At 38.0% G+C, this 22,096-nt stretch overlaps 1 protein-coding gene across 1 annotated transcript in view; it reads left to right on the forward strand.

Moving 5' to 3' along the window:
• Gabrb1 (gamma-aminobutyric acid type A receptor beta1 subunit) overlaps positions 1-22,096 on the forward strand; it is a 388,517-nt gene that overhangs the window by 299,435 nt on the left and 66,986 nt on the right. Inside the window, exon 5 of the mRNA XM_008837693.2 lies at positions 399-481. Coding sequence (XP_008835915.1) covers positions 399-481 — 83 coding nt within the window. The remainder of the gene's footprint in view (positions 1-398; positions 482-22,096) is intronic.

The raw sequence follows: 22,096 nt of genomic DNA on the forward strand, positions 1-22,096 counted from the left end.
TCTCATTTTTTATTTGTTCTTTGTTAATTTTATACAATGCATTTTGACCGCATTCATCCCCCAACTCCATATGGGATGCCTATACCACACCGTCTCCATTTCCTCTTAAAAGTCTTCTTGAGTTGTATCTCACTAGGAATTTGTCCATTTCTATTTCTCCATCTTGGTTTCTACTCTACAGCTATAAAAATTTTTTATAATGATCTCTGTGAGCTTCCAAATTTCTGCCATTTGGTAAACATAATTTGGGCCTGGGAAGTTCAGAAATAAAATTTTGCCACCTTAAATTTATTAAATTTATATTTGTTATTTATTTAATATGTGTAGACACACACACATGCCACAACACACAAATTTCCCCTCTTATATCATGTCTTTTTCGTCTCTTTCCCTGGCAGAATCACAACCACTGCTGCGTGCATGATGGATCTTCGGAGATATCCTCTGGATGAACAAAACTGCACCTTGGAGATTGAGAGTTGTAAGTTACTTGCTCAGGGGATGAGAAAGAAGCATGTTTGCCTAACACAGTTAAATTCAACCTTTCCCTGAGTTAATTGACACTGGGCTATTTTTAGTCACCAACTTTTCAGGGGTTTACAATTGCTGGCATTTTCCCTTATATTGGTGGATCAAGGGTCATTTCAGTGACATTACCTTTCAGACAATTAGAGAAAGTCCACTTATTTCAATTCATAAATTTATAAACATGTTCTTTCTTCCTCTTCTCTCATAATCTTACCATATCAAAGCTTCATTAAGATAGGAAAACATTTCAATATGAAAAGCCTCTATGAGGATATTTTTGGTTCTATTGTCTGTTAAAGTGAAGGATTGTAAATTGTCTTGTAGAAAAATACTTTGGTAAAATCTTGTGTGAATGATGTGTCTTTTCATGTGAAAAGTATATAATGATAAACGATACTTCATGGGGCTTGTGCTTTTGGCCAAAGGCAATAGTTTTCATATCTATGGGCTTGTCTTCTAAGGCTGTATTTCCTTGATTGCTTTCTTAGTAATGTGACTATTTTAATAACTAAGATCTAATCTGATATCTATCCTTGTATTGTTGTTTCTCAGCCATCAATCTGCAGTCCTTTGAGCCCATTAATTGTGAATACAAGAGGCAGACCATTTATTGGTTTCGAGAGGCAAGAAAAGTGCAAGAGTTAATTGAGACCATTTCTATATCAATAATGAAATGTGAAAAATTGGCAGATGTGTACTTAGGTAATCTAAAATAATTTCTAGAGTTAAATGTCAAGAAGGAAAGGAAAATGGAAAGCTTCAGCTGACCTTAGAGTCTTATTGAAGAATAAATGTGCCTTACTGCTGTGTTATTAAGCAATTACATCAATTTCCTATTCTCATTGTTTAGAAATAAAAGTGGTCCTACAGCGATAGTTCTATATTTAGACATCAGGATTGCTCTACTATCACTAGAATGAACAAGAAAATTTGAAATTATTCTTTAATTAATGTTCTAGTTTTAAAGATTGCTATTATTAAAATATATTATTTATGAAAGTATTAACAGTGATTTTTGGTTTAAATGCCAAAAATGACCAAATTTGAACTATAAACACATTCATTAATGCATAATAATAGTTTATAAATAAAAAAGAATCTCCATTCAGCCAATAAACCATTACTTTTGAAACTGGAGCAGAAAGAGGGGACAAACTGATGGATGATAACAGAAATGGGTTATCTTTTGCCCTTGACTACCCTTCCTTTGATTTTTTTTTTTTTTTTAACTTTGGCTTCTCCTGGAAAGCCCTGGGATCTGACATTGTCCTAAAATTCTAAGGTCTTCAATTCTCATCATTTAACTAGGGAGCAATACATTTTGTGAAGTAATTGAATTTTCTGTATTAAGAAATTACCAAGCCAGATATGGTGGTGCACACCTTTAATCCCAGAACTCGGAAGGCACAAAGATTGAGGCCAGCCTGGTCTACACAGCAAATTCTAGGCCAGCTGTGGCTACAGAGAGACCCTGTCTCCAGAAAAATACATCAGCATATTCTCCTCAAATTTGTGGGGTTTTTATGATGCATAGTAAGTTTTCCTTCTTTGTAGGCTGACATTTTTCCTTAAGATGGTATTCATTCATAGTAGAAACTGCATGATCTTCAAATTTATTCATTATATCATGTAATGATCAAAACAATAAATGAAGCAGAAATTAAATGTTTTGTAATAAAAATCTATGGAGGCAGGAACTACTCTGATATGATTTGAGAGATACGGTATCTGAGGCTCAGAGAAATAAGAACTTTAACCAAACACAAGGATAATTGTGGGATGGAGATTCAAGCCCACAGATACTCCACCACAGGTTTCTTCAGTCAACAGGTAAGGGAACAGAATATCAGGACTAGAAGTATTGCAACTGCTGTCAGCTAGACTATAAATCCTGAATCAAGCAATGACTAGTCTGGAATTCCAAATATTATCTCTGCTAAATGTCAGAATTGATCCCAGGAGCTAAAGCAGAACTTGGCTCTTAGATCAACTGCCAGATATTTATAGCTATGAAGGGAAGAAATCTTGTGCATACAGCAAACCAAGCAGGCCTTGATTCCACTGAACATACACAGACACAGACACAGACACAGACACAGACAGACAGAGACACACACACCACCACCATCACCACTGCCACTACCACCACCACCATCACTACCACCACCACCATCACTACCATGTCTCAGTATTGCATAGCTCAACATTTTATTTAAAATATCTTCCATCTTAACAATGGATAAACCAGTATTAAGAAATGTAAAATCTTAAAAATAATATCATATGGTAAAGTAATATAACAAAATACAGAGTCCATTTTTTTTTGCTTTTTTATATTTGCTTGCTTTGTTTCTACCCAAATGCAAAATAAACTGGTTTGTCCTTCATTTTTCTAAACTCTCCATAAATAAATGTGTCATTTTCCTGAAGCAGCTCACTCTGAATTAATGTATTATGACTAACTATAGCTGAGATTTACAGGATCTAATTCCAGTTGGGGGGTTATAGGAATGATAAAGTAGATATTGCACAGATATAAGATTGAGTTAATCTTACTTTTCTGTGACCAACTAAGTGGAAACTTTGCTTACATAACAGAATTTACCAGTGTGTATGTTATTCCCATTTAATTCTAGGGAAATGTGTTCCTTCATTAGGCCCTTTGAGACAAAATAAATATGCTTTGCTTATTTTTAATGTCATCTAATCAAGTAAAATTGGAAAGGCCATAAAGCCTTGCTAAATTGAAAATTTACTTGAACTTGGAGCAGATTAATAGCTTTATAGCCCTGGGATGCCATAAAATGAGGGAATAACATATAGAAAAATCAATCAAGGAATTTAGTATAAAGAAGATTCAAAATTTGAAATCAATAAAGCCATCATATGAAGGTTTGATAACCACAAGCCTCATGGATATATATAGATCGGGCTTTGGATAAAAATCATGGAGAATTTGGGTTGTTTTTCTCACTTTCTGCAGGATAAATTAAAGGGAATATTTAATCTCTGTTTTGCTTTCAGCATAGGGGATTCCCTCTTACTACATCCAAAAATGATAGAAGCCATTCAAGTCTGAACACTCTGGACTCTCATCCACATCTAACCTTCCTCATTCATCACCATTCTGAGTAACACCTGTTTTTCAGGTGGGGAAACATGAACCAATGTCTGTTCTCCTCAGATAGGGCAGCCATAGCAGAGCAAAGAAACCAGGATTCCACCCAATTGTAGCTTGACCAATTAACAAGCTTATTGGAGTTACCAACAGGAGTATTTACGGACCAAAAGTAGCTGCATCACTGAAAAGCCCACCCAAGGCCATTACAACTGCATGCCTGAAACTTCCTATGCAGTCTACAGGCAGCTCAACTGGCTAGAAAGCCTCCCTCTCACTGGCAATTGCTTATTGCTTGTATGGCCACGTGGATGGATATTGTGTGGCTTTTCCTGTAGAGAGGTGAACAACTGTCTGTTCACCCCAGATAGGGCACCAAGAACGGACCATTTTGGAGGGTTACTTACAGAAGTGTGTGTGTGCAAGGTTACTTACAGGAACACAGATGACTCAAATGCATCACTGGAAAGCATACCCAAGCATAGGTGATGTTTCACAAAATCTACACCCTTAAAGCTCTTTGTATTACCATTTGCTGGTAGGTCAACTGTCAGAGAGTCTGCTCTGTCCAGGAATGGTTATTGCTTGTATCACCTTGGGGAGGAGGCTTGAGAATCACCTAAGTTTCAGATATCTTCTGAGACTTCTCAATTTTGTTTACTTACTGAGCCTTGTAAGTTTTGTTTACTTCTTAAGTCTTCAAGAGCCTCCTTCCAGGATGGAATATATCAATTCAAAGGACTTAGCTACCTAATGCCCTGATTCTTTCAAAATGCTGTCTTGTATTGCTGTGATCTGTATGCCTGTGTCCCCCTAAATTCATATTGAAACCTACTCAGTAATGTGATACTATGAAAACACCGAGATACTGAGCAGAGTTCTTCTTAATGGAATTGGTGTCCAGAGAGATGCCATGTACTTTCCACTACTTATTTAAGGACAGAAGTAGAAGGCACCAGCTGTGAAACAGAGAGTGGACCTCGCGGACACAAAATTCTTCCAGTGCTTTTATTTTTACCTCCCGTCTAGAAAACCGTCAGAAAGATGAGATATTTATTTTTGTTGTTTATAACAACATAGTTTGTATCGCTTGTTACAGCGTCCTCAAAGGACTAAGATACTAATGCAGCACTTAGTGGTACTTATTTGTTTCCATATTTATTGTTTCCTTATCTGTGGACTATAAACTACGAGTAAGGGAACCTTTGTCTGGTTCACTATGCAGTAATTAAAACAAAGACACATCTTAAGACTACCTCAAAAATGATTGTAAATGTGTCAACCAAGAGTAAGAGAGGAAACTCCAGCATTTTAATCACTTTAGGAATTTAGGTAGGCTGATAAATGTCATTAAACACTGTGATTTTGCATTATCAGAATCCATCTCCTATATCAAATACAACCAAGTTATCAAGCAATGGTAAAATTCAGTGACACCTGGCTGGTTTCTTATAGGTTTCTTAATGAAGGCATTGTCTTGATGAGCTAAATTTAATGGGCCATCCACCAGGTCTCTGTTAGTCTCAGAATATTTTCACTTTATTTGAATGTCTTATTTGTATCAACATGTATACAGAACTTAAAATAAATGATTGATTATCTAAAAAATAAAATTGTTTTCTTGTCCACAAAAATGACAAGACAAAAAAAATAATGCATCTACCTAATAGAAAGACAATCTACCTATGGGAAATGTCCTAAGAAAATATGAGGTCTGCTGACTTGAAATGCTAAATTTTATTTATATAATATACTATAATTAATAGCATCTAGAAATAAAGTCAAAATAGTTGTAGTGTTCAGACATCAGGCACAAGCAGTTCTATAAAAGTACCTCAGTTTTAATGCCATATTAAGATAATTTTATACAGTATGAAGAAACAACAAACTTAGGAAGAAAAATTTGAAATCTAGCAGCCATTTCTTAACATTTTAAGCACTTTGATATAGAAGACAAAACTTAATGTTCGAAACAGTGTGATATATTGACTTGTCCAGGAAAATAAGGCCAAGGGGACGGGGAGGTGGGGGGGGCAGAGAGAGAGCAAGAGAGAGAGAGAGAGAGAGAGAGAGTTGACAGGTTCCAAGCTCTACATTGTGAGTCAGCAAGCAGGAGGACTAATGCCAATCCCAATCCTGACTCCCTACACAAGCCTAAGAATCAGTAGAGCCAATGGTATAGTTCAACCCAGACAAAATCTGACAATATACCCAGGAAGAGCCAGTATTTCCATTCAAGTTCAAAGGCAGGAAGAAAGCTGATGCCCCTGTTTAAAGACAGGCAAAGGAATTCTCTCTCACTCAGAGAAGATCAGTATTTTTCATCTACTCAGACCTTCAACTTGTTGGAAGAGGCCCTCCACATTGGAAAGACAATGTGCCTTTCTCATTCTACCAATTTAAATGTTAATCTCAACAAAAACAACCCCACAGGAACACCAAAGGAATACATTTTTGGCCACGCATTTCGGGTGCTTCATGACCCAGTCAAATTGATGCGGAAAAACAACCTAGAATGCTAGATTTGAAAGCATTCAATTGGCTCGAATATATCCTGCTCTTCTTTTGCTCTTGGTGTTATTGCTGTTTGTTTGTTTACTTCTTTGTTCTATGGAGATTTCTCTTTCTGTTCAGTTTTTTTGGTTTTGTTTTGTTTTGTTTTGTTTTAATGTGGGGAGCAGGCATGTGCCAATGCATGCATGTGGAAGTCAAAGGACTACTTTTGGGCATTAGTTCTCTCTTTCTACCACGTGGGTCCAGGGTCTCAAACTCAGGTCCTCAGGCTTGGCAAGTGCCTTTACCTGCTGAGCCATTTCCTTGGCCCAAGCCAGCATATCTGAAGTGATTCAGGCAGTGTTCAAAAGTTCCAAGAAGGTAGATTTAGAATTCAAGAGATGTCTCAAGTAAGTAGCAGTGCCTATTCATGAAATCAGTTCCTACTTAAGAAGAAAACTTCTTTTCCCATGGGGATATGTCAATTAATTGGAAATGGCTACCTACGATTAATAATGTAGGAGACATTCCTCAGTGGGAGGCCAGTTTCATTTCATAACCTTCAAGGTCTCTTTAAAACCCCAAATGAGAATTCTTGGAGTTGATTTAATTTGATTATATTACTAGTAAATTACTTTATGCACCTGCCTGAAATCTTAGTGCTGAAGTGATTCTGATTTATAAAGGAAAGTTGAACAGACAAAAAAAAATGTTATGAATACATGAACATATAAATACTCATAAGAAAATATGAAATATAGGACAATTAAAAGCAAAAGCCTTAGAACCATTCCTACTTTATCTCTGCCTGCCAAATCATTAATTTTTATCTGAAATAATTTAAAAATAGCATCTACAACATGCTGCACACTTTCTATTCATGGTTGCTAACACCAAAAATAACAGAAGTAAATTGAACTTCATGAATGATTCATGGTTTCCTTTGCTTCATGTCCCCATTGTCAAGGAAATTAGCAGCCTTGGATATCTCCTTAGATAAATTTGATTTTATCATATTCAGTAGACTACTTAATGAAAATGAATATTTCAAATTTATGTTCATAGAAATGTTAATGAATTTTAGCGCCTGTAGCTTTTTTGATAAGCAGAGGGGTGGGGGTAGGGGGAAGGGAATATTTTCTGAATTAATCTGTTCCTTTTTCCAGTCTGCTTCTTTGAAACTGTGAAAAAGTCCCCTGCCTCGTGCTCTCTACAAAGTCTCTGTTTTTACAAGATGCAAAATAAAACCCAGTGGGTAAATAGAATCCTTTTATGAAAATTAGTTTTGCAATCAACTTGAATATAAAGTTAGCCTTAAAGTTATTCATGTTGACCCTATAGACAATTTATTTTCCATGCATGGGAAAGATACTGTGTAGATTGGTGAAGATATAGCTCCTTGACAGATTTCAATTTCTCAAAATGTCTTCGTTATTAGATATTAGAATGGTTGACCATTTTGCTTCTAACTTCATAGTATAATAAAAGTGTACAGCACAATAGTACAATAGAAATGTGCAACAAACTCATTTTGTCTAAATGTTTCAGATATGAATTGAAGACATATTTTATAGTAAAGAGCTAATTCTCTAGAATTAGAAACCTGTGCTGAGGGCTTCGATTCACTTGATAATGATAGCTAATATTTATTAATTACATATTATGTTCAGCTACTTTAGAAAAAATGTCTCACTGAATTCTCATCACAAAAAGGGAATCAAAGCATCAAGACAGCAACTTGTTAAGTCACAAAACCAAATAGTATGAATGGGATTTGACTCCAATCTGATTTGTGCATCTAAGATTTTGTCTTTATATTATAACTGCTTAAGAAAAATCACTATCTTCATAAAATTCCTTTCTCTAGTTTCCTGACTATGCTGCTTGGTGATATTTCAGGGTACTCTGTATAAGCAGAGAGCAGAAATCTGAGAACAAAGCAAATTTTCTTAATATTTTATTTATTTTACTTTTTTTTCTGTCTTTTTGAGACAGGGTCTCCCTGTAGTCCCAACTGATCTGAACTCACTATGTAGACCAGGCTGGCCTTGAACTCATAGAGATCTGCCTGCCTCTGCCTCCGGAGTGCTGGGACTAAAGGTGTGTGCCACCATACCTGGCTATTATTTTTTATTTTATGGGTAGGAGTGCAATGCCTGCATGTAGGCGCAATGCCCATGTAGGTCAGAAGAGAGCATCGGATTCCCCTGGAACTGGATTTATGGACAGTTGTTTGCCACCATGTGGGTGGTGGGTATCAAACCTGGGGTCTTCTCCAAGAACAGCCAGTGAGCCATCTCTTAACTGCTGAGCCATCTCTCCAGCTCCATAAAGCAAGTTTTAATTGACTCTCCTTTCCTTTCCTCCCCATTGAATTTGCCCTTACTCAGTATTTAAGTAGATTTTTATTTTCTGACATTCTTGAAAGATAAACTGAGTCATGATCTATTTTAAGAATAGGCATATTTTATTGGATCACTTCTATAAGTGAAGCAGATCATACAATAATCAGAAACACATTCTCATATACATGGCAACAAATATAGTTCTACAAATCTATATAGTTCTAGCTTTGTCTACTTCAGTGATTCTAAAGTTTCAGAGCCCACTCTCTACTCATAAATATACCATGAACAAGCATTTATAACCTTGGAAATGGGCATGTTCTCATGAAACATCTTGAGTTGGATTGTGCTGTGACCACATCTACATGGGCACCATAAGCTACTGTATATAGTTTCCACTTAGGAGTCAATTTCCATAGTTAAGTTGTGCTATACTTATCTTTATGATCAAAGATGTTAAAAAAGAGTTTTTAAAAACTACTGAGACCATCACCTCAACAAAGACCAACAATACAAAAATTGTGAAAGGCAGATCCTAGTATGAGCATTTTAAGCTTCCCAGTTGCTACATTAAAACTGTCAGGTTCTGATTTTTCCTCCTCTCTTCTTATTTCACTTTCTCTTTTAGTAGACTTAGTTCTTGGTGCTAGAGAGATTGCTCAGCAGTTAAGAGCATTTCCTGATCTTCCAGAGGACCTGAGCTCAGAACCCACACCAGTGCCGGGCAGCTTACAACTACCTATGACTTCAGCTCTAGGGGATCTGATACTCTCTTCTGGCTTCCATAAGCACCTACAAATGTGTGGCATTCAGGCATTCACACACACACACACACACACACACACACAAATAAATTAATAAAAATAAAAATAGTTCTTTAAATGAAAAGCAGAATGCAAACATAGAAATGAGAAAAGAAAGTTTCACAAAGAATAGCATGATTTTCAAAGAAAGAAATGATTGAAATGGTCAAAGGAAAATTTTCAAGCTAGGGGCTGGAGAGATGACTCAGCAGGTTAAGAGCACTGGCTGCTCTGGCAGAGGACCCAGATTTGGTTCTTGACAACTGCTGTGTGTAACTCTAGTCCCAGGCGATCTGGTGCCCTCTTCTGACTTCCATGGGCAATGCACTACATGGGTGTACTTACATACATGCAGACAAGACACTCTTATATGTAAAAGAAAATAATAAATAAAAAATTTTAAGAAGAAAAATTTTGACCTATTCTTTATCTCCTCTAACAGAAACCTCCATTTTTGTTTCTTCAAAAGCACATGCTTTGAAACAGGTAGAAAACTGGGCCATGATATACAAGAATTCTCTGCTTCAGCCAGAGTCTATACATGTAATAAGAAGTCAAGAATCTGAGATAGGTCAGCAAGTAAAGTGCCAACCTTGCAAGCGTGAAGACCTAAATTTGATCCCCAGAACCCACGTTAAAAGAACAGTATACTGGCATGCCTTCGTAATCCCAGTACTTGGAAGATGGAGATGGATCCCTGGGATTTGTTAGCCAGTCAGCCTAGCTTACTTTGTGAGCTCTGGGCCAGTGAGAGACCCTGTCTCAAAAAATGGGTGGTCAGTGCCTGAGGAATGACACCTGAAGTTGTCTAAATATGCGCACATATGTACCCACAAGCACATGAACACTCATATACACAGTTAATTTGTTCCAGGATGCTATTCTATTTCAAATAGATATGAGCTCTATTACCATAAATAGGATCAATGAGATAGTTACTTATATAATGATATTCTGGGAAATAAAATTACTCTGGAAAAAAGAGACGTGATCATTGGCCACTTTAGTGACATTCTCTATCATGTAAGGAAAAGAAAAAGCTAGCAAAAGTTTACACTTGAATAAACATATAGCAACAGACTTTGCAATAATAGTATATCCAACTAAATCAAGCACAATCTGTTTCAATCACAAAAATAAGAACAACTGCATCAGTCTTCATCCCCACTGATCCATTCTGTAAGTATTAACTGTACTCATTGAGTTGTGTACAAAGGCAGATTAGATTGCACACAGGAGCTCCCACTACATGACTTGCACTAATTCCAAACCGATTGCATTTCCACTATTGTATTATGTTGACCTACGATTTGTGCAAAAAAGAAATTTGCTGGCATAGCCATGGGTTGCTTGCTGCTGTTACCTTAGAACTCTCAGAGCAGATAAGGATGATAGTCTCTTGTCTGTTAGCACCTGGGAATGCTTGTCAAAGGTCACATGTAGGGGCTGGAGAGATGACTCTGCATTTAAGAGTGCTGGCTGCTCTTCCAAAGGACCCTAGCTCAATTCACAGCACCCACATGACTGCTAATAACTGTCCTTAACTCCAGTCCCAGGATACCCAGTACCTCTTCTGGCTTCCGTGGGTTTGCACTCAAATGGGTGGGACACTTTTACAAATATGCAGGCAAAACACTCATACACACGAAATAGAATTTTTTTTTAATGTCGTATGTAAACACAGAGATCATTAAGAGTTCAGATAAGGTTCCAGGGAGCTGTACTTTGAACACATCCAGGTGATGCTGATTCTACTGGTTCACAAATCATAATTTAAGATGTAAGAATCTTTAGTCAGTAATGAGACCTCTACACAAGATAAGCTAGCTGTAGGGTCTACCTGTGCTCCTCAGCCTACCTCACCAGCCTATCTGCTGCCCACTGTGATTTGAATAATTAGCTACAAGCCTATGTCACACTGGTCGCTCAGCATTTGATTTGAGAGAATTGAAGTTTTAAATTAACTGAGATAGAAAAACCATTTTGGAATAGCTCCCAAACTCTGAAATGTGATCAGCTCAGATTTGAAGCACCTTGGGTGTGTGGCATTTGTGGCTTACTTCTCACATGGTGACAGTTCTCCAAAATGTGGCACATTGCCAGCGCTCTTAAGGTCACAATAGGAAATAGTACTTGGGTGAATACGTGATTGTAGAAATAGTTTTAATAGAGGTAAAACAGTAAATGCTGCATTTTCTTTCACTTGATTTTATGTCCACAAACTAGAAAGGTTTTAGTGGAAAGAACAGAAGGTCGGTCTTATCTCAGCCGTGGAGAGGCTTTGGTTTCCGGGAGTCATTCTGAAGAGCACACATTTTCCAGTCTTTATCATAGCTATTCTTGAGGAGACTCTTTCTCAATAAAGAATTTGGAACATGACAACCTTTTTTGATGATTCGGAGTCATAACTGTAAACATTTCTCATGATGTGCTAGAGTTCTTGCTTTGCATGAAGCAGAAACAGATGAAAGCAATTGATTCTCCGATCCTCAATGTAACCTTAAGATGCAAGTATCTTCCTGGGCAGGAGATGAAGGCTTCTTTCTATATAATTAGTGGATCAAAAGAAAAAAATGGCCATCTCTGATTGATGATGCATATTTTTTTACAATGGGATATAGCTAATTTTCATTCTCATTTTGAGTAATTTAATTTCTTTTCATTACATGTTTTATTGAATTTTTGTGTATTTCATACACAATATCATGGTCCTTTTATACCCTCTTCGCCCTTAGCACCCTCCCATAGGCCCTTCAAGGATTTCATTCATTTTGTCATTTATATTAAGACCTTTCAAGTCAAGTTAAGTGTCCCCTGATGTCCCTCAGTGCAAGTTCACCCATGGGGGTCTAGTCAGCCTATCTAGAGTCACTCCCTTAAAGAAGATCAGCTCTTCCTCACCCAATAGTAATCATCTACCCAATAGTTCTTTGGTTAAGATTGGGGCCTACTACCCATTTCCACAGTTCAATGCTGTTTTTGTCTGTTTGAGTTTGCAAGGGTCTTTTGCATGCTATCACCACTGCTGTAAGTTCATATGAGCAAGATCCCAGGAGTGTGAAGGACTCTATTTCCATATGGCCATGCCCCTCTTCCCCTGGTTCTTACAGTCTTTCCATCCCCTCTTCCACAATGGTCCCTGAGTTCATTGTCTTCTATTACATGAGGGAGTTTCATTGATGAGAGTTGAGAGATGCATTAGCATTCTCTCTACCCCTTGTTCCACTGTGTTCCATGAGTCTTAGGTGTAGAGGTTCCATTATAGATGTGTGACTTAGGGTTGAGAATTTCACAGACACTTAGTGTCTGTGTGAGACCAGTTGTGGAACTCTTTAATGGTCTCTGTCTGTTGCAAAAGAAGCTTCATTGATGAGTGGTGACTAGCATACCTGTATATAAGGATTTGGTGTTAGCAGCCTAATTCCTTCATTAGAGTTTGATTACTAAAAAAAAAAAATGGTCAGCTTCAAAGTTTCAGCCATAGCCCACATCCTCAATGTTCACCTCCATATTGAAACAGGAGAGAAACAGCATCCCCTAGAGGGTTCTTAGTCTCATTCATAAAAGATATTTTAAATGGATTCAAATGGAAGCTTTATGACAATTGTATTCAAATTTTAAGAAAAGTCCTCAGGGCAGGCAAGCTGGAAATCTCAGCAGCTGCCTTGAGGAGGAGAATGGAGGGAAGAAGGACAAAAGCCATGAGGCCATGCTGATTTGGAGCCCGCATGGACTTCAGACACATGATGGACTGGCAGCCGCCCAAAGCATTTAGGGAAACCATGCTTAGAAAAGGGATATGAAGAAGAAAAGGAGAGATTAGGCTTTTCTGAAGAATTCAGAAAAGTGGGCAGACTTACAGAGACCCACATGGACACGTGGCCAGGTCCAGAAGCTCTGCACTAAGAAGCAGAATTGCAGGCAGGAAAAATTCACTACCTCATTGACATTAGGTATGCACCCCATCTACTTAGCATGACTTAAGGTGAACAACCCTTCTTAGGGATGGGCCTATGACCAGGTTATTGACCAGTGAAACTGAAAAGACAGGTCTTTATCCAGACCGGAGATTTAATAGTCTTGACTCTTGTAGGGCTTTTTGCTACTCTAACAGTATCACCTTCTTGCACCATGACTGCAGTGTTGATGGATTCTTAGCAGTCACCTGTATGCGCTTGGCATCCATTCAGTGAGTTTGATGCTCTTCTATTTGATTGACCTGTTCTTACTTTCATGCCTAAGATTCATCTCTTTCTCCTCATGGAATTTGCACAGGTAAATATGTAACAAAACAGGGCCTTCTTCTTTGTAAGCGAAAGTATTTCATGTACTTCTGTGATATTCGATTGGCTATATTAGGAATTTCCCCTATCCAATCCATGAAATGTAAAATGATGGTCTCCCTATTGCCTCTTGGTCACTTACTTCAGGCTTCTAATAGTGTACCATAATAAAAGAATCAAGCCTGAATTTGCTAAATTTTTTTTAAGTGTGCTGAACATTATTTAAAATCATAACAAAGTCAATTCTCGTCCTGGGTTGAAAGAAGTATAAAAAGAAATTCCTTTTGCAACTGTGACTCTATGCAATAATGACATCCTGCTTAATGCTTCATTTTAATTTCTAGCACACAGAAATATTTTCAAAATCTATCTTTTGTTTAAGAATGATTGAATAAAAACCAGTAGCAATTCCAGCCCCATTGCTCCAAGCCTGAAGTACGTCATGTCTTCAGCAATAGAGTCTTATCTTCAAGTTCTGGGAGGCAATCAAGGGTTATGGCAATAGCCTATGTTATTTTGGGAGTCTCTTGGACTACCCTGACCAACAACTCGAAGGGAAGTTTCTCCTGTCTGGCACTGTGTTTCTTGTTATATAGCCTTCAGATATACATACGCACTCATGTGCAGACATTGCATGTATAATTTTTAAGCAGACCTTTGAACTAGTACATTTTCTACTGTTTTTTCAAACCTGCCCAGCATTATTTATCTCTCCATTCTCTCTCTCTCTCCCTGTCTATCTATCACTCCTCCCTCCCTAGTTAAAGAACCCCCATTTTCTCCATTTTACCATTGATAAAACCTGTCTCCTATGACTTCCCCTCTCTTGAGCTCCTTCTTCCCCTTTGTCCCCATGGCTCCTTGTATAACCGTTCCTCTTCCCCTTCTAGTTAAATACCCCCATTTTACCCATTTCCCCCTCAGTAACACCTGTCTCTTGCTGTTATGTAAAAATCAATTGCTGATGATTGGCTTTAGCCCATGGAGCACAAACAGGAAGGAAGAAACAAATAATGGAAATAGCAAATGATAAACCTTTCACTGAATTTTTCTGCTCAAGAAGAAAGTTGAGGAATAGCTAGAGAAAATACACAGTCAGGAGAATTAGTTTGTTTCTCACTTTGAAAACAGAAGCAATAAAAGCATGGTTATATGCTGGTGGGACTCATCCAGTAGAGAAAAGAAGAACCCTTCAAGAGAGGAAAAACTTGGTAATAGAAAGCAGAATGAATCAGAAAAGATGATACCTTCCCCATCCATCAGAGCCTGTGAGAAAGGAGGTCACAGTTCCATAGCAACCCCCATAGCAAGAGAGAAGGGACAAACTCTGGTGAGTGGATAAGATAGATGGTGGGATACTGTGGAAGCCATCTTCTAATCGTCTCTGTTATGAGAAACAGAAATCAAGATTATCTTACCAAGAAATTAAGAAATAAGAATAGGGGAAGAAATGCTGGAAGCTTCAGAAGAAGAAATGATACAGTCATCTAGACCAGGAGAGGGATCAGTCTTCCAATGATGTGTCCTGTGTGTATAACTGAAGACACTAAATGTAACCCCTTGGCATGATCCTGGTTTTCCTTAACCATGTTTATTTACATGACTTGGAGAAAGATTTACCCAGGGTTGGAGGTTTCCATTCAAGCTTCAAAAAGGAAGAGGGAAAGGAAGATGAAACAGAATAAAGGAGGACTTCTAACACAGAGTCATGGGATTGAAGCTGGCCCAGGAAACAACAGCAGCTATGAGGGGATGAAAGAGAAGGGGAAAGTGGTCCAGTAAATGGTCATAGCGTCTGATGAGGTGAGTGGAAAGGAGTCACAGAAGCTACACATGCAGAGAAGTAACCTTGGGCTGGCAGAAAACAAGATGACATGAGATTCAAATTCAGGCTCTTTTAAAAAGGAAAGAGGGAGCACACTTGAGAAGGAACAAGAAGAAACAACACGTCATTACTGAAAGTCCCAGGCTCAATGCTAGCAGAGTAAGAGTAAAAACAGCTAGTTTGTGAGAAAGCTGTTTCAGACAGCAAGGGTTTGTCAAAGGCACGTGGTGAAGGCCGGAACACCGAGGAGTGGAGGGTTTTTAAATCAGGGGGAGGGGGAACTGGGAGATGGAGATAAAACAGAAATCGATAATCCTCATGTTATCTCATTGAGATAATATGCAAAGAGCCTGCACGGTGTGCTTAGTGTATTTTAGCCGCACTGCCAATGGTGGTCACCACTCTACTGAAGCAGAGGCCACTCAGCCGTTCGCTCTGCGTGATGCTGAACTGCTCCTGTGTCCGGCGAGAGCTGCGTTTCTTCAGTTTTGCAGCTGTCATCACTGTGTCGTTGCTCCTCTCCCCTCTTCAGTCCTAACCATTTTCTCCCATATTACTTTAAAAGCGCATTTCCCTGTACATCCCCGACCAATCAAAGCCCTCCTTACCTCCAGCCTGGAGCCCGCTGGCAGAGTGTTCCTCCCCTTGGTCTTTGTTCTGGACTCGCCTCCTTTGCCTAGTTCTGGGGTCCCTGAAGTTTTAGAATCTTATCCTACAAATATTTGGGGTTCACACTATTTCCAACACCGTATTTCTAAGACGTAAAAAGTGACTATGTCCAAACTTCTCAAATGTTTCTAAAGTAACATTTTTACAGATTTATCAACACCATCTCAAAAATATAGTCCATAAAAATAGATCTTTGATGAGCAAGTGGAGAAATATTCTGTTGATATTTTAACTCAACGTTAAATTCACTGGACTGAGTTTCACAGAAGCGTGCCTCAACAGCTGTAATGTTTACTCTCAGGAGTCCTAGAAATGCTTCCACACCCTCAAAGCCATTTCTAGTGAATCTTTATCATCTACATTGTGAATTACTTTTGACAAATTATGAATAAAGGTCTAGAGAATAACGTGTTAAAATTTGTGAGTTGACATATTGCATGTACACACAAATATACACAGCCATGTACCATTTACTATTTCTGTCAGTGATGAACACATATATGACAGTAGCCACAAAAAGGTTATACTGAAAATGAAAATTGTTTCCTAGTAAATTTTACTGTATGTTTTCTGTTATAGACATGTTTGGATATATAAGTACCTGCTATTGGGTTACAATTGCTCGCAGTATTTCATATAGTAACATGCTACTTATATTTGTAGCATAGAAGCAGCAATCATAGGTAAATAGTAAGCCTTTTCATCTAGATTGGTATATGATGTTTGCACAGCAAAGACACATGACATCAGATTTCTTAAAACTTAGCTCCACCCTTAAGTAATGTAGGACTGTTATGAAATGCACTTCATTTTCATCCCATAACAACCTGTAAGAGAAAAAGAGGGTTGCCATTAGCACCATTGTGCTAGTAAAGACTTCAAGCCCAAGATATGTTAAGTGATATGCTAATTTACAGGATTAGAAAATAACTGAGTCCAGACTATGCTAAGCCTTACATGAGTTTAAAATCTGATCAGTCCACTACAGGAAACTTTGTCCTGTGTTCTAGCTTCTTCTAGAGAGCAAAACAGATACTTTGTAGAGAGAATAAGTGACTGCGAGTGCTCAGCCATAGAAGGCTTGGGGGAAAAAATGAGGAGGAGCAAATGGAAAGAGTGTAAAAGCTGGAGGAAGGGGAGGAGTGCTGTGAAATGCTAACCTCTGGAAATGACATGGCTGTTGTACACATGAACTCACAGAAGCTGTGATTATTTGTACAAGCTCTGCACAAGATCAAGCTAGTCAATGTTCCAGCATGGCTGTGGGAAGGGTCTCCAGGTCCCACCCCTAGCAGAGGAGCTGTTGGCAGTTGATGGCTGTTGAGAGAGGGAGACTCATTCTCTTTTGGGGGGCATAGCCATGGGTAGGTTACCCATACCTTGGTGGATGACCACACACCCATGTGCATACAGGCATGACTAATGAACTCGGGATTATTAATAACAATTTCTTTTTAAAAGAGGATGGGGCTGGAGAGATGACTCATTGTTTAAAAGCACTGGCTGCTCTTGTACAGGACCCTGATTTGGTTCCCAGCACCAGGGTAGCAGCTAACAATCATCCATAACTCCAGTTCCATGTGATCTGGCACCCTCTTTTGGCCTCTGCAGGTATTGCATGCATGGGTACATTTACATGCATGCAGGGAAAACACTTGTACAGATAAAATAAAAATAAATTTTTAAATAAAAAGAAGAGGACGTGAAGTATGAGGGAGGCAGGCTGAAGGGCACCGGAGGGAGGTGAGGTGAAGTGAAAGGAGGTAGTTGTGGACGGATGTGACCAAAATACATTGTATATTCGCATGACATTTTCAAACAATGGATTTAAGATGTTATTTTAAAAATAGGATATTTGAACAATAATAAAAATAAAATATAGGATATTGGGAAAACATGACCTTCCTAGACTTCTTAGGTTTCTGAATTATGCAAAACTACAGTTGACTAAGTAATGACTAAATGATTTAAATGAATCCTAGAGTTTTGAATCACAAAGTGCTAACTATAATACTATGTATATAAATATATTAAGGTGAAATTTAACATTTGGTATTTTAATGCCAGTCAAAAATTTTTGAGGAAAACAGAAGAGCCATACAACGTATAAAGGGTTCTAAAAGTGCATAAAACATGCACAAAATTGGAAAAGCTGGCAAGCAGTGGTCAGAGAAGCCAACTTCAGCAATGTTAGCTTATCTCACCAACTGACTGCCCAAATGCCTCACTCTCCAACTCCCTTAACACAATGAGCAAGATTTCAACATACAAGTGTTTTAGAGACACAACCATTCAGATCAGAGCAAGCACAATACCTCTTTTTGAGAAATTCACACATTGATAAGGAGATTCTTGGAAATTTTGTGTCAGTTCCTCTTCTATGAGAGTTGTGGTGATGTAGTTAACTTGATAGCAAGCAACAGAAGACCAGCAAAGAGACCTCAGAAGCCCATGTTATATAATTTATAAGCCTCTGCTCTATCTATCCATGAAGTATTTGATGAGATTTCATCAAATGTACAGTGAACCAAATAAAGGCCCAGTTCCTATGTGCCGACAACTTGACAGAGCTTTATCCTCTACCAATTTACATTTGGAGGAGAATTTATAAACTATTGGGACACTTTCAAATCTGAAGAACACTACAAAATTGGAGACTATAAAAGTGCCTCAGTCATTTTAATGAACAACTTTGCAAAACTATCCTGTTAACCATAAAGTCAAGAAAGAGTACCCATTGAGTCACCAAATGTCACTTCTCAATTCTTTGTTTGAGTTCCACACAGTGACAATGCTCTAACAAAACAATCACACTCATACATGACATCCTTGTGACAGGTTGCCTAGTTCACCCTCATGAAATACCTAGAAGCTATAATTTTTTCTCTTTTTATTAATGAAAAATATAAGACACCAAGAAGGAAAACAGTTTATTGAATGAACTAATGGTCAGTGTTGGACAGCAAATTAGTTCTTAATTCTCAGTTGAACTCTCCACAGCATCATGCTACTTGCCTTATACTAAAAGAACTGCAATCAGCACTTGTTATATGTAAAATTATAGTATCTAAAAGTCCTCTTTCAGCTAATCATTCTTATTGATCACTTACAAGTGTTCTTCCAGCTTAAATTCTGAATCAAAGTGTCTAGAAGATTTCCCTTCATTTTTATGAGGAAGCGAATAGGAATAAATTTCTAACTTTCTGTGGAATCTGAGAGGACTTGTCCCAAGACCTGGTCCATTTTCTGGCTAGCACTATAATGACTCAATAAGCTCTTTTATTTCAGAGGAATAAATGGATAAATCTCCTTTCAACAAAACTTTTTCCACTAAAAATGTCATTTGGCCATATTCGTATCTGTATTTTAAGTACCTAAATATTTATGTCCAGCAATTATTTTGAGGAACACAAGCACTTCCAATGAAATCTAGAACCAGAGAGGACACTGAAGATTATTTTAGTCGACTCTATCACATAGAGCTGAGGAGAGTCACATCCCCTGAGGCTCAAAAATCACACAGCAGGTTCCTTGAAAGGAGATGTGTGTAGGCGTTGGGCTTAAAGAGCCATGAGCACATGCTACGTTGTATGTAGATAAGACAAGAAAACGCTAAGAATATTCTTCAAATTAAAGTCTGCATGTGAAGATATAAAACAAAAAGGCACATAGGACAGGAAAGATTTGCTAAATAATGGTTTGTAAGCTATGGTTTGTAATTCAGAGAAGGGATAGAAAATGAATCTATTTTTTAATCTCCATCTCATTCTGCAAAAGATGTGCAGTAACACACACACACACACACACACACACACACAAACACACACATCTTCTCAGTGTAGATATTTAAAAGCCTAAAATAAGCCATCCATTATAATTAGAACAATGGAAAACTAGGACAGAGAAACAATAAACCCAGACCTGTTACTAGAGGTGGACAACAGTTTAAAGAAATGGACTCCAGAATCATTGTTTGGTGGACCAAGTAAAGGAAACACAGTCAATGCATATATCTGTAAAACAAAAGCCTAAATTACTGCTTAGAAGATATGAAGCGTTTCCCAAGGAGGTATGAACAAAATTTCTCCAGAAGATTTTCAGAAAGAGGACCCTTACTTTCATCCACTTCTTTCTTACATGGTCCATTTTCATAACACCAAAGTACAATTCAATAAAACAATTTTGTTAGATCCAAAAGAATGTTTCTCAGAGATCCTATGAACTGTGGTCCAGATTGATGGAAAGGTGCCATTCAGAATATGTGGTAAGTAGGGACTAGGAACATAGCTCAGTGGTAGAGTGCCTAGTACGCAAGACCTTAGGTTTAATCTTTAGCACCACAAAATAAAAGTATTGTGTGCTATGCATGTTTACATGTTTGGGGGCATACATGGGAAGTGCACATGCATGTGTGTGTGTGTTTATGCATACATGTATGCATGTGAAGACCCAAGTTTCATGTTGAGAATCATCTTGATTGCTCTTCTATCTTACTCACTGAGACAAGGTCTCTCAGTCACTCCCAGAGCTTACTGATATGTCTAGTCTCCTTAACCAGCTTGCTCTGGAGAGCCCCTGTGTGTGTGGGGGGGGAGCGTCAGAGGCTGGAATTACATGCCTACCCAGTATTTACATAGGTTCTGGAGATCTGAAATCTGGTCCTCACAAACATTTTAACCACTGTACCGTATCCTCAACCACAGTTTTGTAATATTTTTACAAGAGTCATGATGTGGGTAGACTGTTGTGATGTGCACAGTTGCTTCAGGAGTTAGGATAATCAAGCAAGAAGAGAGAAGGATGTCTTTAGGGGCTATGTGAAAATACAGGGCCCACTGAGCCAGGCTTCAGACCTTTACACAAGGCTGAACAGCAGAGTTAAAATCACTGAAACCCAACTTTAAAACACAAGGCAGTTCAGGGTCAGGAGGGAAAAATCCCTCCAAAAGATATTAGAGGGGTTCAGAATGACTTCCTGGAGATGGATTTTGAACTTGGACAAACAGAAAGGGGGAAAAAGAGTTTTCAACTAGGAGAAAAAGTATCTTCACATTGAGGAGAGGGGAGGAGCAGAAACAGAAAACAAATGGATTTGAGGTCAACATTTTGTGATTTAAATTGCAGTCACAATAAATCAAATCTAACCACAAGTCCACTCAATCTTTTTATGGAAATACTAGAAATATGGCCAGTAGGAAGTGCTTTAATTTAATATGACAACACTGGTTTGATAGAATTTCAAGTCAATAACTTCAGTGAATGGATTTGTTTTGATGACCTTTACTAATTTGTTGAATATGTGAAAATCCCCTGCAGACTTGCTAACAGTTCCAAAGCTAAAAATAATGACCTCACCAAGGAGCCCTCAGCTGTTCTGATTCGGAGAAGAGCTGAAGACTGATGGGCTTTAGTTCCAAACAGGATCAGAAACATACAGCCTTCCATGCCTCCTCCATACCAGAAAATATCTGTACATAGGAAAAAGCACAATTAGGGTCAGAAGGAGAAGATAGAAGATGGTTATCACTAATTATCAACCAAAATGGGAATTGTATTGACACATAATCAAAGTCCAACTCTAGATAGGGCATTGTGCTCCATATGCTTGGGGTTCATGATTCTCACAACTTGGAACACTTAGGTTTTCCTTCTTCCACTCGGCAACATGCATTTAAGCTTCTCCATGGTTTTTCACAGCTTGATGCTTTATTTTGGTATATTGATGGATAATATATCATTGAATAGACACTCTACAATTGATGTATTTACCTATTATAACACATTTTGATTGCTTCTATGTGTGGATGTGATTAATAATGCTGCTATAAACAATCACATGCAAGTTTTTTTGTGTCTTTGATTCATTTAAGTAAATGTCAATAAGTATAATTATTTGATCATGTAATAATCTTATTTTTAGTTTTAAAAGAAGCTACCAACTATCTTCCAAAGTTTGCATTTTCCGTTTGTCCACCAAGAACAAATGGGGGGTCCTCTATTGTTACTTTGATCACTGCTGCGATAAGATGCTT

The sequence above is a fragment of the Nannospalax galili genome, unplaced genomic scaffold (assembly GCF_000622305.1).
Source record: "Nannospalax galili isolate Female #2095 unplaced genomic scaffold, S.galili_v1.0 scaffold318, whole genome shotgun sequence".
Lineage (NCBI taxonomy): Eukaryota > Metazoa > Chordata > Mammalia > Rodentia > Spalacidae > Nannospalax > Nannospalax galili.